Source organism: Eretmochelys imbricata, chromosome 1 (genome assembly GCF_965152235.1).
Source record: "Eretmochelys imbricata isolate rEreImb1 chromosome 1, rEreImb1.hap1, whole genome shotgun sequence".
Taxonomy (NCBI): Eukaryota; Metazoa; Chordata; order Testudines; family Cheloniidae; genus Eretmochelys; species Eretmochelys imbricata.
The window spans coordinates 9,549,325-9,565,145 of record NC_135572.1 but is presented as its reverse complement, the minus strand read 5'-3'; the positions used below and the strand labels follow the sequence as shown (position 1 = coordinate 9,565,145).

General features: G+C 44.9%; 1 protein-coding gene across 1 annotated transcript in view; it reads right to left on the bottom strand.

Moving 5' to 3' along the window:
• Nucleotides 1-15,655, bottom strand: part of RNF121 (ring finger protein 121) — a 38,617-nt gene extending 22,962 nt beyond the window's left edge. The window contains exons 1-3 of the mRNA XM_077828660.1: nucleotides 15,588-15,655; nucleotides 4,601-4,638; nucleotides 3,866-4,007 (exon numbers count right to left, since the gene is read on the bottom strand). Of these exons, the coding sequence (XP_077684786.1) occupies nucleotides 3,866-4,007; nucleotides 4,601-4,638; nucleotides 15,588-15,644 (237 nt within the window). The 5' untranslated portion in view covers nucleotides 15,645-15,655. The remainder of the gene's footprint in view (nucleotides 1-3,865; nucleotides 4,008-4,600; nucleotides 4,639-15,587) is intronic.
• Nucleotides 15,656-15,821: the final 166 nt, after the last annotated feature.

The window sequence follows — 15,821 nt, the reverse complement described above, 5'->3', positions numbered from 1 at the left end:
GAATCTATTCATCCTATTTGTATGCATGTACCATTTTCATATTTGAAGCTATGAATATCGGCCGTGTACTGGTTTGATTTTAAGTAGCCTTAGTAAGGCATTTGGGCAGCTTCTTTAGAAAGGAATTTGCAAGTTAAGTGCCCAATCAAGAAACACTTAACAGACAATGGATCTTGGAAGGCTCCAATCCACATAAAAAGTCTACTTGAGGACGTTCAAGGTAGCATGTGACCCAGGGCTGCTACCTGTAAGTTCTGAGTCATGCATGGACATGTGACTCGCCCATGTGACTCCAAAACTCCATCTTGTAGTTGGGATTCTAAACAGGGGGAGGGAGGGGTGTCACCCACAAAAGAAAGTTTATTTAAACCTCTGGAAGACCCCTCCATTTGGTCTTCAGCTGACTCAAGAGTCATCCTTTGGGGGTGAAGAGGCTACCTAAAAGAAACAGGAACAAAGGACAGTAACCACCGGGGGCGGGGGGAAGAGTGATTGCTGGACCCAGATTAGAAGGAGACTAGTCTGTAAAAGAAAGCTTACTGGAACACCTCTGAGGGTGAGATTTTATCTGTATTCAGTTTTCTTACTGTATTAGGCATAGACTTGCGTGTTCTATTTTATTTTATTTTGCATGGTAATTCACTTTGTTCTGTCTGTTACTACTTGGAACCACTTAAATCCAACTTTCTGTATTGAATAAAATCTCTTTTTACTTATTATTTAACCCAGAGTATGTACTAATACCGGGGGGGGGGAGGCGGTTGGGGGGGGCCAAACAGCTCTGCAGATCTCTCTACCAGTGTCATAGAGGGTGAACAATTTATGAGTTTAACCTGTACAAGCTTTACACAGGGTAAAACAGATGTATTTGGGGTTTGGATCCCCATTGGGAGTTGGGCATCTGAGTGCTAGAGACAGGAACACTTCTTAAGCTGCTTTCAGTTAAGCCTGCAGTCTGTGGGAGGTGGTTCAGGCCTGTGTCTGGGTTTGTGGCCGGCAGGCGTGTCTGGCACAACCAGGCAGGGTGCTGGAGGCCCAGGCTGAGAGGGTAGGCAGGGGCAGGAGTAGTCTTGGCACATCAGGTGGCAGCCCCCAGGGGGTTTCTGTGACCCAACCTGTCAGTTACCCAACATTTTTTCAGTGGGTCGAGCAAGGGGGCAGATGGGACAGATTGTGGGGAAGGTTTAAACCAGTGGACGAACTCATCGTAACATTGTAAGTGAGCGACTGGGGTTTGCCCAACTCTGCTAAAAGAGGCATATCTGCTCAATTCTTGCCCAATCAGGTTTCGTAAGAGGGCCACACATTCCTCAAAGCGGATACTAAACAGATGTACACAATAAGATCCAGGTAGTCCTTTCCAGACCCTTTCCCAGCATAAAGATTTTGCAATGCAAATGGAATTGTTTACAAAACCGACATGTAGGAAACAAGCCGTTGTCTGGCACTGTTAATTGGCATCATGAGGCTCGGAAGAACAGAGGGTGTGGAAAATCCCGTTGTTCTTGAATGGAACGATATTCCCTGACCTGCAGTCTGACGCACCAGGATAGCAAAATCAATGGTGGCAGAGTGACCAACAGGCTTGAGAGGATTCTGCAAACCGAGCGATCGGACAAGCATTGTGAGCATTCAAATGCCAAATGAGGTTGGCAGCCATGAAATCCAGCTTCCACTCAAATAGTCTGCGTTATTCTGAGTAACGACAATGGTGAAATCCAGCTTCCATTTACATTGTTCTGAGTAACACCAGTGGGGAGATCTATTTGTTCCATTGCCTCCTTAAGGGCGAATACAACTTGATATAACTCCTTACTAGCAAAGGGTTACATATGCCAGTGGTTCTCAGCCAGGGGTCTGGGACCCACTGGGGTGCTGTGAGCAGGTTTCAGGGGGCCCATCAAGCAGCCGGTGTCAGACTCACTGGGGCCCAGGGCAGAAAGCTGAAGCCCCACTACATGGGGCTGAAGTCCAGTGCTCTGAGCCCAGCCACCCGGGGCTGAAGCCAAAGCCTGAGCAACTTCGCTTTGCTGGGGCCCCTGTGGCGTAGGGTCCCAAGCAATTGCCCTGTTTGCTATCCCCTAACTCCGGCCCTGGCTTTTATATGCAGAAAATCAATTGTTGTGACACAGGTGGGCCATGGAGGTTTTATAACATGTTAAGAGAAAGGTTGAGAACCCCTGACATGCTACACTGATGAAACAATTGTATTTTGTAACCTAACTATAAAGAAAAGGAGTACTTGTGGCACCTTAGAGACTAACCAATTTATTTGAGCATAAGCTTTCGTGAGCTACAGCTCACTTCATCGGATGCATACTGTGGAAAGTATAGAAGATCTTTTTATACACACAAAGCATGAAAAAATGGGTGTTGACCACTACAAAAGGTTCTCTCTCCCCCCACCCCACTTTCCTGCTGATAATAGCTTATCTAAAGTGATCACTCTCCTTACAATGTATATGATAATCAAGGTGGGTCATTTCTAGCACAAATCCAGGGTTTAACAAGAACGTCGGGGTGGGGGGTAGGAAAAAACAAGGGGAAGTAGGTTACCTTGCATAATGACTTAGCCACTCCCAGTCTCTATTCAAGCTTAAGTTAATTGTATCCAATTTGCAAATGAAATCCAATTCAACAGTCTCTCGCTGGAGTCTGGTTTTGAAGTTTTTTTGTTGTAATATTGCAATTTTCATGTCTGTAATCACGTGACCAGAGAGATTGAAGTGTTCTCCAACTGGTTTATGAATGTTATAATTCTTGACATCTGATTTGTATCCATTTATTCTTTTACGTAGAGACTGTCCAGTTTGACCAATGTACATGGCAGAGGGGCATTGCTGGCACATGATGGCACATATCACATTGGTGGATGTGCAGGTGAACGAGCCTCTGATAGTGTGGCTGATGTTATTAGGCCCTGTGATGGTGTCCCCTGAATAGATATGTGGGCACAGTTGGCAACGGGCTCTGCTGCAAGGATAGGTTCCTGGGTTAGTGATTCTGTTGTGCGGTATGTGGTTGCTGGTGAGTATTTGCTTCAGGTTGGGGAGCTATCTGTAGGCAAGGACTGGCCTGTCTCCCAAGATTTGTGAGAGATTTGTGAAAGACAGGCCAGAGAACCAAAGAACCTATCCTTGCAACAAAGCCCGTTGCCAACTGTGTCCACATATCTATACAGGGGACACCATCACAGGGCCTAACATCAACAAACTGGACAGTCTCTACGTAAAAGAATAAATGGATACAAATCAGATGTCAAGAATTATAACACTCCCAGTCTCTATTCAAGCCTAAGTCATTATGCAAGGTAACCTATTTCCCCTTGTTTTTTCCTACCCCCCGCCTCCCCTCAGATGTTCTTGTTAAATCCTGGATTTGTGCTGGAAATGGCCCACCTTGATTATCATACACATTGTAAGGAAAGTGATCACATTAGATAAGCTATTACCAGCAGGAGAGTGGGGTGGGGGGAGAGAAAACCTTTTGTAGTGGTAAACACCCATTTTTTCATGCTTTGTGTGTATAAAAAGATCTTCAATACTTTCCACAGTATGCATCCGATGAAGTGAGCTGTAGCTCACGAAAGCTCATGCTCAAATAAATTGGTTAGTCTCTAAGGTGCCACAAGTCCTCCTTTTCTTTTTGTGAATACAGACTTATACGGCTGTTACTCTGAAACCTAACCTAACTATGGTTCTCATAGAGTTCCAATGCGTACTGTTGGACAGGGAAGGCAAATGGGTATTAAACGTCATAGGGCAGTCAGAGAAGGATATTAATACAACTGTTTATACAGCTAATTGCCAGCTCCATTCAGCACCTGCAGCCAGAGGGCGGATGAAACAGGGTGGGAAATGCTTACATTGTAGGAGCGAGGATGTCTCTGTTTCCACTGTACCAAGAGGAGCTGTGCAACAACTAGCGTGGCAATGAGGATGAGGACCATTTCGGCATGCATGGCCTCGTGGCCACGGTGCTTGGCGTGCATCCGAGCATGCTCGACCCTGAAATGAAAACAAGGCAAGTTAAGTCTGGAGTGAACAGGCTGGGATCAGCAAGAACCTGGTACATAGAGCAGTATGGTAGGGTTGCAGGAAAGTTTCCATGTCAGGGGATGGAAAGCAATGTGGGAGAAGCTAGCAGAGAAAGATGCTGCTACACTCAAGATAGGAAAGGCAGAGGAACACAAATCTGGTCTGGCTCACGCAGATTCTAGAGCTATAAAAAACCAAGCATTCTCTGGCTCAAGCTCTGTGCAGACAGGACAGATGAAGGCTGAAGTGTCTTCTTGGTGCTGTCAGCCTTTGGGAGCAAAGAGAAGCAGATTCCATGTCTTGTACCTACAATCTTGCAGTTGACTAGAGCAGCATTAGTGGCTGAAGAGACTCCCTGTCATCATGGCTAGAGGGAGAGGCCTGAGCATATGAACTGAAATATAAAGGGCCAAAATAAAATAGATGAAATGTCCTTTCACTACAATTTTGCATAGAAAGAGGCATCCCTCTCCCTCCTACTCAACAAAGCGGATAGTAGCCCCGGCTCACTCCTCATTTGCATAGGTTCACCTCTCCCACATCCACTGCAACGCACCACTCACCTCCATCTCTCCTCGGGGGACAGTCGTGATAGATCAACCTAGGGAGGAAAAGCAATCAGTTACTGAAGTCCAAGAGTGGCAGTTGAAGCCTAGAGGAGATCTTTGCAATACTTTGTTTGCACACCAGTTGAAAAAAACTCTTTTCTGTGTAAGAGGAACTGTCCCTGGCTAAATGCTGTCACAAGCAATTTAAGATTATAACCGACAAGGAAACCACCACTTAGTACGTGCCCCACGGTAATCACGTTGCAACTCTGCCTAGGGCTGAAGGCAATGCAAGAGTATTGCATTAATTGTAAGGCTGTCATTAAAGATCCCAGGGAATCATGGTCAGAATGTGCTTCTTAGAATCAAGTAAGAGGTTCAGAGGAAGAAACCACAAACCCATGTTCTAGCCATCTTGACTAGTCATCACCTTAGTAATCATCCTCCCAACATTAGCTGCTAGCAACCTAGGACTTCCACCTCTGCCCTATACTCTGGGCACTTCTGGAAGTTCTAAAGAATCTTTGCACCACTCCCCACAATTGTTAGATCACGAGGGTGTCTAACGTACAGTACCACATACTACTTTAAGGAGTGAAATATGCATCTTGACATCTCACCTAGATACACTATTTAGGACAGTTTGTTCTGAGCAGTGACTGCAATCTCAGGTACAGCCTAGTAACCCCAAGGAAGTAGATGATTCAGCCCCCTGCTTCATAGGTTTAAGGGTCAGATGGGACCAACAGGATCATTTATTCTGAACTCCTACATAACACAAGTTGCAGAATTTCACCCAGAAATTCCTGCAACAAAACCCATCATTCCTGACCATCTTTTGGGAAACATTCAATCTTGAGTTAGACATCAGGGGATTGTGAATCTACCACATCCCTTGATAAATTGTTCTAATGGTTAATTACCCTGAATGTTTAAAAAAAATATCAGCCTTATTTCTAGTCTGAATTTGCCTGGTTTCAGTTTCCAGCCACTGGATCTCCTTATGCCTTTGTTTGCTAGATTAGAGAGTCCGCTTCAACTAGAAATCTCCTCCCCATTTAGGTACACTTGGTCAGAGGGCATATTTTCCCCCTATGGTAACACAAACACTGACATGGAAGGCCAACAGTCACTTTGGATGGGGTTAATGAAATCCCATAGATCCAACTTCATCTTAGCTCATCCTTAACTGTATTTATATTAAAAAGAAAAGGAGGACTTGTGGCACCTTAGAGACTAATTTATTTGAGCATAAGCTTTCGTGAGCTACAGCTCACTTATACATACAGTTAAAACCAACAAAAGCAGGTTGCCTGGGGCCGAGACCAACTGACAGCCATTCAACTATTTAGACATGCCAGCTGTTTGAGTACATGACATCACACTGTTGAAGTCAGGGAGTGAAGGTGATATTTGTATTGGCACTTGGCTTTTCCTCACATCATAGTATCTGTAAACAGCCAGGTGAGCTTGTTCCGAGTGCCGTACATATGAAACAGGTCGCCAATGCGTGGAGCCACAGCAGCTCAGTTTAAAGACAGGACGTGTCAGGGACACAGCATGCATTTCCCAAGTGCAAAAGGTGTAAAAAAATGAACATGCAACTACAAGATCATTAGATGACTAACATTCCAAGTTCAGATTTAACAGTTACCCTTTAATCTTTTCACATGCAGCACTTAGATTCGTGTCTGGGCAATACTGCTGGCTTCCCTCAATAAAACCTGCTGTCAAACAAGATAAAGAACTGAGTGTTCAACTACTTGTGACCATTAAAGATCTCACTGACCCTCTATCAAACAGGGACATGAGTCCCAGTGTCTTGATTAAATTTCATCTTGGCTAAAATTCTGGTTCTCCTGTAGTTTCTGCTGATAGGGTTTTCATTTCTTCTTTGCCATAGGTTGTTGCACAGTGCGTCTGCGCACTGTTAAAGAGCTGTTGTATTCTACCCCAGAACTGTGAAATTATAAGGGATTTAGTCCCTGAAGGCTTTGGAAAGCACTTTGGTAAATGCAAGATACCGCCATAAGAAAATTTTTATTTAAGGTTTAGGGTTTGCTTAAGAGACTGAGCAGGTGGTGAAGATTTAGTACAGGAGCTGAAGAGATGTATTCAGATCTGTGCAACTTTCAATGCTACTTGTTCCTGACTATTGGATACTATTTTCTGGAATCATGAGAGGAAGCCACAGGACTTTTAGTTACAGCAGAATTCAGTTTAAACAGTAAGGATCTGATAAAGAGCCAAAGTCAAGAAATTCAGTATGGCAGATAACCGGTTCCCAACTCACTGTGAGTGGGAGAAGCACCAAAGAATAAGGCTGCTATTCCTAGCCTGACTCAGCTTCAAGTTGCTTAAATTTTGCTGGTGTAGAAATTACTGACATTCTCCTCAGAACACTGGAAAAACAGTTACTTCAACAAGCACAAGGCAGCTTCTCTACCTCAGTGTCCTTACTGGATTTCCATGCTGGTGCAAGTATACTCCTGTCCCGCCCATATAGTCCATGTGCCCTAACCCACCACTGACCGTGTCTATGTTGGGAAAGTTTTAAAACAGTTTCCCACTGTTGCTAGAACTGTGTAGATGGGGTTTTACCTACTGACTGACTGTCTTGACAGGCTGAGGAATAAGCCCCCTAATGATGGAAACCCCGTTGCTTGAGAAATTTTAAGAGAAGAGGAGAACTGGAAAATAAGCTATAGGAAAGAATCCTATGCAGACACGAGGAAGGATTGAAATGAGCAATTAGTCCATAGAGCAATGTGACTTCTGATTTCGTAACGTCTTTTTTTTTTAAATGTTAAGTGCTGACAGATAAATTTTTCTCAGCATTCAAAACAGTAATACAGTCTCTGCCTGCAGTAGCTTACAATCTAATTCACAAACACATGGGAAAGATTCGCAAACATATTGGTGCCAACTTAAGCAGTGATCCAAGACACACTGATTCAATAAGACTACTCCTGTGCATTCCAAGATTACCCATGTGTAAAGTTACTCAGGTAACCTAATGTTTGCAGGATGAGGGCCCTGCCGTATTTTAAATAACAGGGGTAAAAAAAAAATTAGATTTGCCCATTAGCATAGTTAGGCTTTTTCAAAGTTAATCCTCACTGTAACGGAAGAATTTTTACTGAAGACTAAACTTCTCAGGTTCCCATCTGCAATCATCCCACAGGAGAGGGGACGAGCAGTTTCTCGTATAGTGTCATGCATCGACTAGACAAGAGAAGCTTTTAAGGGAACGTTACAATAAGCATACCGGTTGTTTGAGAATGCTGAACAGCCCTTGTGTCTAAATAGGTACCACCTGAGCAGAAGAGAGCCGCCTCTGGGGGAAAAAAAAATGAATTTGGCAACTTAAAAATTACACACCTGAAAGGTAACCTGCAAAAGGGGGGGAGGGGGGAGAAATGGGTTTGTGTCATTGTTGCTTTATGATGTAGAAAAGAGACCCTGTCATAAATATAAAGGGAAGGGTAAACACATTTAAATCCCTCCTGGCCAGAGGAAAAAAACCCTTTCACCTGTAAAGGGTTAAGAAGCTAAAACAACCTCGCTAGCACCTGACCAAAATGACCAATGAGGAGACAAGATATTTTCAAAGCTGGAGGGGGCGGAAAACAAAGGGTTCTCTGTGTGTGTGTGTGTTGCTTTTGCCGGGACCAGGTCAGGAATGCAGGTCAGAACTCCTGTAAAGGGCTAATAAGCAATCTAGTTAGATATGCATTAGATTCTGTTTTGTTTAAATGGCTGATAAAATAAGTTGTGCTGAATGGAATGTATATTCCTGATTTTGTGTCTTTTTGTAACTTAAGGTTTTGCCTAGAGGGATTCTCTATGTTTTGAATCTGATTACCCTGTAAGGTACTTACCATCCTGATTTTACAGAGGTGATTCTTTTACTTTTTCTTCAATTAAAATTCTTCTTTTAAGAACCTGATTGCTTTTTCTTTGTTCTTAAGATCCAAGGGTTTGGGTCTGTGTACACCTATGCAAATTGGTGAGGATTTTTATCAAGCCTTCCCCAGGAAAGGGGGTGTAGGGCTTGGGGGGATTTTGGGGGGGGGGGGAGAGAGATGTTTCCAAGTGGGCTCTTTCCCTGTTATATTTGTTAGATGCTTGGTGGTGGCAGCAATAAAGTCCAGGGACAAAAAGAAAAATAGTTTGTACCTTGGGAAAGTTTTAACCTAAGCTAGTAAGAATAAACTTAGGGGTTTTTTCATGCAGGTCCCCACATCTGTACCCTAGAGTTCAGAGTGGGGAAGGAACCTTGACAGACCCCTTAAACAAAAGTTCCCTTTCCCCTTCAGAGGTACTAGGATTATCCAATCATGCTCTCTCTGTTTTCCTGGAGGATTTCTTAGATGACTCAAACATGGTTTCTAAGAATTAAACTGAAGGGGTGGAGACACTGAATCCTTAAACAAGAGGATTTCTCTCCTAAGTATTCAACAAATCCAAACCAATTTGAATAAACTATGTTCAGCTAGCTATTGGTGAGTGGGAAGTACTTTGTTCAAGGTTTTTGTTCGGAACACACAATGAGCATCACTAAATTGAAGAGCTCTGAGCTATAAGAAGGCAATAAAGAGATTGCATGAAAATGGTGAACTCTTCTCTGTACGCAGCTATCCTTGTAATTTAACAAGTTTAACCCATGCTAGGAAAAAAAAATGTTGTCTGATTCAGAAAGATGATCAGCCTCACCTTAATATATGATGCTTTGCCTAGCCAGCAAAAGCCTGTTAAACTTGTTTGAGACTTAGTAAAGGGAAAAGGAATTAGAGTGTATAATAAGGATTTTCTACAGTGCAGACAGATCTTGGGTAGCAAGATGATTCACTCAAAGGTGCTCACAGCAAGTTTTAAAGGTGATTATGGCCTTTTTTGCTTCTATAGGATGTTTAGAGAAGAACTGAAGAAAAACAAAAATCTCATTTGCCGGGTTTCCCCCCCCCCCCCGCCCCTTTTATGTTAAAAAAGAAAAATTCAGATCCTGTCTAGGTCGGAAGACCATGGCCAGGTCTCCATTCTATTATTGGTATTACTGTAGCACCTAGCAGCCCCTGTCATAGACTAGTACCCCATTGTGCTAGATGTTCTACAAACAGAACAGAGAGAGAGAGAGTTCCTACAGCAAAGAGCTTAGGACTGCCATTCTCAGGGGGTCTCCAACTGCTGCAGCTCCACCCGTGGAAGAGTAAGTATAGCCCACCCACCAGCCTTTTAGGTCCTGCATCATCTAAGCAGGGATTCTCAAACTTCATTACACCGCACCACCTTCTGACAACAAAAATTACTACATGACCCCAGGAGGGGAGACTGAAGCCTGAGCCCAGTCCAGCTCTGTCGACCTAAGGGTGCCAAAGCCCAAGACCAAGGGCTTCAGCCCCAGGCAGGGGGGTCCATAACCTGAGCCCTGGGCTTCGGCATCTGACATCTGAATCTATAGCACCACAATTAAGTCAGATTTTAAAAAGTACTTCTTAAAAAGACTATATTCGCAGGATTCATCCTACACATTTCTCTTAGGGAAATCACAGCCAAATCCTTGGGACAAGCAATTCATCCTTTACATCTACATTTTATGCAGTGGACTGATAGTATATGCAGCAAATATGGTGGTGACTGGAGAAGAGTTTTCAAATATCCCTGAGGTATTTGCTTAATACAAAGTCTTCCCTTAGAGCTAGAAACCACGCTTGATCGCTGTCTTAATTAATGGGGATAATTTTCACTCAACTCCTCTGTTCAGTAGTTATATGGTTTTATTACTATTCCTTAAAGTTACCCTGTCACAGCTTATGGAACAGTTCAACTTTATAACAATGAAGATTTTAAGATATAAAGGAACCTCTAACCTCAGAGCAAAACCAGCAGAGGCTCCAAGTATTGGTACTGCAAAAAAGACCAAGACATCTGTTTCCTATAATCCAATAATAGTACTGTCCAGACAGCTAGAGAAAATATAAGAAGTCGTCCTGAAACATGTTGATCAGAATCTCTTTATACTATTAGGCTTAAAAAAATCTAATAAAACCAATCTTGAGAATGGCCAAGTGGCCACTTGTTTACATATCCAACTATAGATCCTTCTATTCCAAAAGCAAAATATTCCTGCAGTATTACATGTACCAGAAATGACAGATTTGTTGAGTGCCTGAAGAGAATGATGTTGAATAGTTAAAGCAAGGGAACAGGATTCAGGCTGCCTAGATTCCAATCACATATTCCTAGTTCTTCCACAGACGTCAGCAAATGTTTTCAGACAGGTCCATTTTTGGGTACCTAAAGTGAAACCTTAATATCTTTGGGCCTGATTTTTAGAAGTGCTGAGCATCCAGCAATCCTATTGCCTTGCAGGGCTCTTCTGGCACTTGTGTGACTTTGGGAAGTCCCTTAATCTGTTCTTCACCTTGCCCCTTATTTGTAAAGTGGGGAAAAGAAGTTCCCTGTCTCTCAGGATGTTGAGAGGCTGAGTAGGTATCTGTAAAGTACTCTGAGATCTTGAATGAAAGTGCTTAGAAAAGTGTGGAGTATAAGAAGTCAATGTTAATGCCACATTTTTCAATGCAGAATGAGGCACATAGCCAACACTGATCCACTGATACAGCAATGACACACTATACATCCCAAAGCATCTCACAAGATCTCTATACATACACTACCATTAAAATGCTGCCACTTCTGGGTTAGAAGGTGGCAACTAGGCACATGGCATGCTGCACAACAGGAATGAAGGAACGGGATATTTTGGTCAAGGACGCTGGGCTTTTATGAAAAGTGTTACAGGACCTTTGTGACATTTGAGGTAGCCTGTGAAAAATCCACACATGGAAAGCTATCAATTCATTGTTTCAGAGTAACAGCCGTGTTAGTCTGTATTTGCAAAAAAGAGTACTTGTGGCACCTTAGAGGCTAACCAATTTATTTGAGCATAAGCTTTCGTGAGCTACAGCTCACTTCATATCCGATGAAGTGAGCTGTAGCTCACGAAAGCTTATGCTCAAATAAATTGGTTAGCCTCTAAGGTGCCACAAGTACTCCTTTTATCAATTCATTGTGTATGCCTTGGAAAGACAATGGACTGAGCTGACTTGGCTGGGGTTTGAACTCAGAGGGAATTGAGGAATTTCAAACCTGATGCTTACACTACAAAACCATCCCCAGTTAGACAAAGTATTTGCAAGACAAGGGCAGCCAATGAGACAAATTCTTGCTTGCATAAGGGACAGTGGTTATTCACATACACATTGTTCATATATTCCTTTCCAGAAGCTGATGCCTATTTGTGCTGATCTGTTTGGCCCTCTCAGTACATTTCTAAGGCATTGCTACCCAAATGTCTTAGAGTCAGAAGGATGAACAGGGTTTTCAGTTATAAGGGTCAATCTGCAATTGATTTTCTTTCATGTTTTCACATGCAGGAAAAGTCTCATATCTCCTGAGTTCCACTCTGCTGCTGGTAAAAAAAACAATTAAACAGCTTGTGGGAATGTCAGAGGCTAGCTTACTCTGATTAATTTGCCTTCAGTGGTAGAACTGCTCTAGCAAGGGGATGATTTTGCTTCTATCCAGGTCAAAGTTGTGGAGCTTATGATTTCAGAGCTCCATATATAGTGATCAACCGGATGCCATGAGCAAAGGGAGTAGAAGCGGGTGCATTTGACCTGCACAATCCTTAAGAGATGATTCCAGCATACACAGAGTACAGTGGGTCTTATTCTTGCCTTATTAGATAAGGTTGAGATGGCACAGTTGCTTGTAACTCAAATACTCAGCCCAGAAGTTTATTTTGCATGAAGAGCCCATTGCTGAAGTTATCCAGATGTAAAAAGAAAGCCTTAGAAATATAGTTCAGATGCTTCTCATGCTGGAATAACTAGCTTTAAGAGGCCAAACCTGATGCATACAAGGAGTCATTCAAATCCCTCATCTTGCCTTCAAGGCACTGCATAGCTGCGTCCTCTACCAACATCTCTACTCCCTCTCCCTCCCCCGCATTTACTCTCTTTTCCTACACCTCTCCTAACTATCCTCTCTCAAGTCTTCTGCCATGGGACTGCCACACCCTTGTGAAAACATCCCACTCCTAAGGCCTCTCCATTTCAAATCCTTCCCTTAGACATGTTGTACCCTCAGGTCTTCCAGCGATGCTCCCTTCAAGATATACTGTCCTTGATAATAAACACTAGCTTATTAGGTGCCTGCAACGTTGTCTGTCCAATGAGAACTTTGAGGGAATTTGTCATTTCACATGTTTTTACAGCACCTAGCACACTGATAACTCTCAAATGAGTGAGAGCCTGACTGAAAAAAAGCTATCACTGAGTGAAAGGCACAAGGCTTATTAATACACAAATGGATACATGGAATTATGACAAATGACAACAGAGACAGAGCAGTAAACATGGATCATTTAGGCCTAACTGATCATTTTAATTAGATCTACCAGTCTGAGACATCTCTCGGCCATGCTACATCATTCATACTCCTTATCAAGCCATTTCTACATATTGCATCTGAGAGCATGGCTGCCTCTCTTCTCGGCTTCAAGGAGCATCACGACTACAGGCTAAGTCCCTGCTAAGCTGCGCAGCAGGCTATCAATGGCTGCGCAAGTGCGCAGCAGGGAGAGTCACCTCTTCCCCAGCTCTGGAGCTGCTGCAGCCAGGGAGAGGCACTCTCTCCGAGCCCTGGGCTGCTGTGGTGAAAGAGGGCTGGGGGGAGTCCCCTCTCCCTGCTGTAGTCGCGGGGTAGCCTGCATCCCAAACCCCTCATCCCCAGCCCCACCCCAGGGTGCTCACCCCCATGCATCCCAACCCCCTGCCCTAGCCCTGAGCCCCCTTCTGCATCCCAAACCCCTCATCCCCGGCCCCACCCCAGAGCCTGCACCCCCCCCCACACACCAAACTTCTGCTCAAGCCTTGAACCCCCGTCCCACTCCAAACCCCTTGGACCCACCCCGCCACACATCACCTCCATACTGGTGTACATAACAAAATTCATTCCACACACAGAAGTAAAAAAATCAGGGGGAACATTGGCTACAGGATGCACAAATTTTGCTGCTGCTGCTATTACCGGTGCAGAAAACCTTTAGTCCCACTCTGGTCACAATTCAATTGGAAACCAAGGAAGTACTATGACACCTCCCAATATCACACCCTACACGCTACAAAAATTCTTCAATGCTAAAGAAAAAATTGGTCCAAGGCAGGGGATTGACCCCATGCAAGCACGAATAACTGTTACCATGATCCTCTGTGACCCTGCTCATGCAGGGCCTGTAGCACAGTTAGCTATACTCATCGTGCCGATATGTAGTTATCATGTAAATATACTATGTTTTAAGGCAAGAAGTAGTTGTATTGAGTGCTAAAGCTCGCAGTAATGTGAGATGCCAAGCAGGACGAAAGGCTTTGATCTGCCTCACAAGCTGAAAAAAGGCAATAGGGTAGGAAGAGTAAGAGGTTGGCTGAAAAAAGCCTAGATAGGAAGATAATGTCTGAGCAGCTGACCCTTTGATAGCACTGTATTATGATTGTGGATGCAATGATGGGTACTCCTGAGGCTATATTCTCTCTTCTAGAAGGAAGAGAAAGCATACCTGCTTTCTCATCTCCAGCTAACGCACATCAAAGAGTTTGATCTTAACATAGCTTCTTCACCTGTCAGCCAGCTCCCATGATTTACAAAGCAGGGATCTAGAAGATGGGAATCCCCAAGTTCTAATGTTAGCACTGTACAATCTGGTGCCAATCCTCTAACCTTGCTGTGCTCAATTTCTCTATCTACAACATGGGAATAATGACTACCTGATTGTGTAGACCTGTGCAGCATAGTGCCTGTACCTTCAAAGTACTGTATGAGAGTACAGAAAATTGTTGCCAGCAATTAATATTGCCAGCTCTGTAAATCTACCCATACTTTCCAAGTACACCAGTTACTGTCACATACATGAGTCCCACACAGATGTGCATGATCAGCCAAGCTATTTTGGTAACAGACCTCAGAAACAGTGAATCATGTAACTGATAAAAACACTGTACATGATGACAGGTTTCAGAGTAGCAGCCGTGTTAGTCTGTATTCACAGAAAGAAAGAGAGTACTTGTGGCACCTTAGAGACCAACAAATTTATTTGAGCATAAGCTTTCGTGACCCTCAGCTCACTTCATCGGATGCATTCAGTGAATGTGTCCGAAGAAGTGAGCTGTAGCCCCCCACAGCTTATGCTCAAATAAACTGGTTAGTCTCTAAGGTGCCACATGTCCTCCTTTTCTTTTTACTGTACATGATGTTACACAGATCAAGCCATCATTTCTAATGCCTCTCTTCACCGAGCCAGGTTTTAACGGTCTGAGTCTTGGGACAGCAAAGCACTGCTACTCTAACAGCACCTGCCAGTACATGCTGAGGCCTTGAAACCATTTGAAAGCCATATCCTAGTTGCTCCCCCACTGAGACCCCCGAACCTCCCTCCCCAGGTCCCAGAGACCCTGGTCTGAGCTGCTCACCTGCTTCCCCCAGTACCCCCAACCCCTACAGCCTGGCATTCAAGGGGTCAGTCACACTTTGACTGCCTGGCTCCTCCCTCACAGAGCCCTTAGCTCCCTCCACCCCCATGCCTGGCACAGAGCCCTGCGATGCGCCCCCCGAGAAACCCAGACCCACGTCCCACCCTGTCCCCCCCCACAGCCCCCTCCCCCATCACCCCCCCACAGCCCCCTCCCCCCATCACCCCCCCTCAGTTCCCCCCCACAGCCCCCTCCCCACCATATCCCCTCAGTTCCACCCCACTCCACAGCCCCTCCCATCGCCCCAACTCCCCCCCCCACCCGCTGCTCGCCCCTCACAGCCCTGGGGTGCCCCGTCCTCAGCGCCCCACACACCTCAGACCCCTCCGCCCCCCAGCAGCCGGGGGTGCCCCCGGCCGCAGCACGAGGAGCCTCCCCAAGCTGCGCGCGCCGCCGCCTCAGGCCGCCCTCACCTCCTCCACGTCCCGCTCGACGGGGCCGCCGATCTCCACCTCCAGCACGGCCGCCATCTTACCCTGCCTGCCCACTAGCCGGCCAGCTACTTCCCCCCGGCCCGCCAATCACCGGCCACGCCGGCCTAACGTCCGCCAATCAGCGAGCAAAACGATCCGCCTCTAGCCAATCAGAGAATGGAGGGGCGGGACGGCTTTCGGAAGGCCGGAGAGCTGTCACAGAGTGAGGGGGTC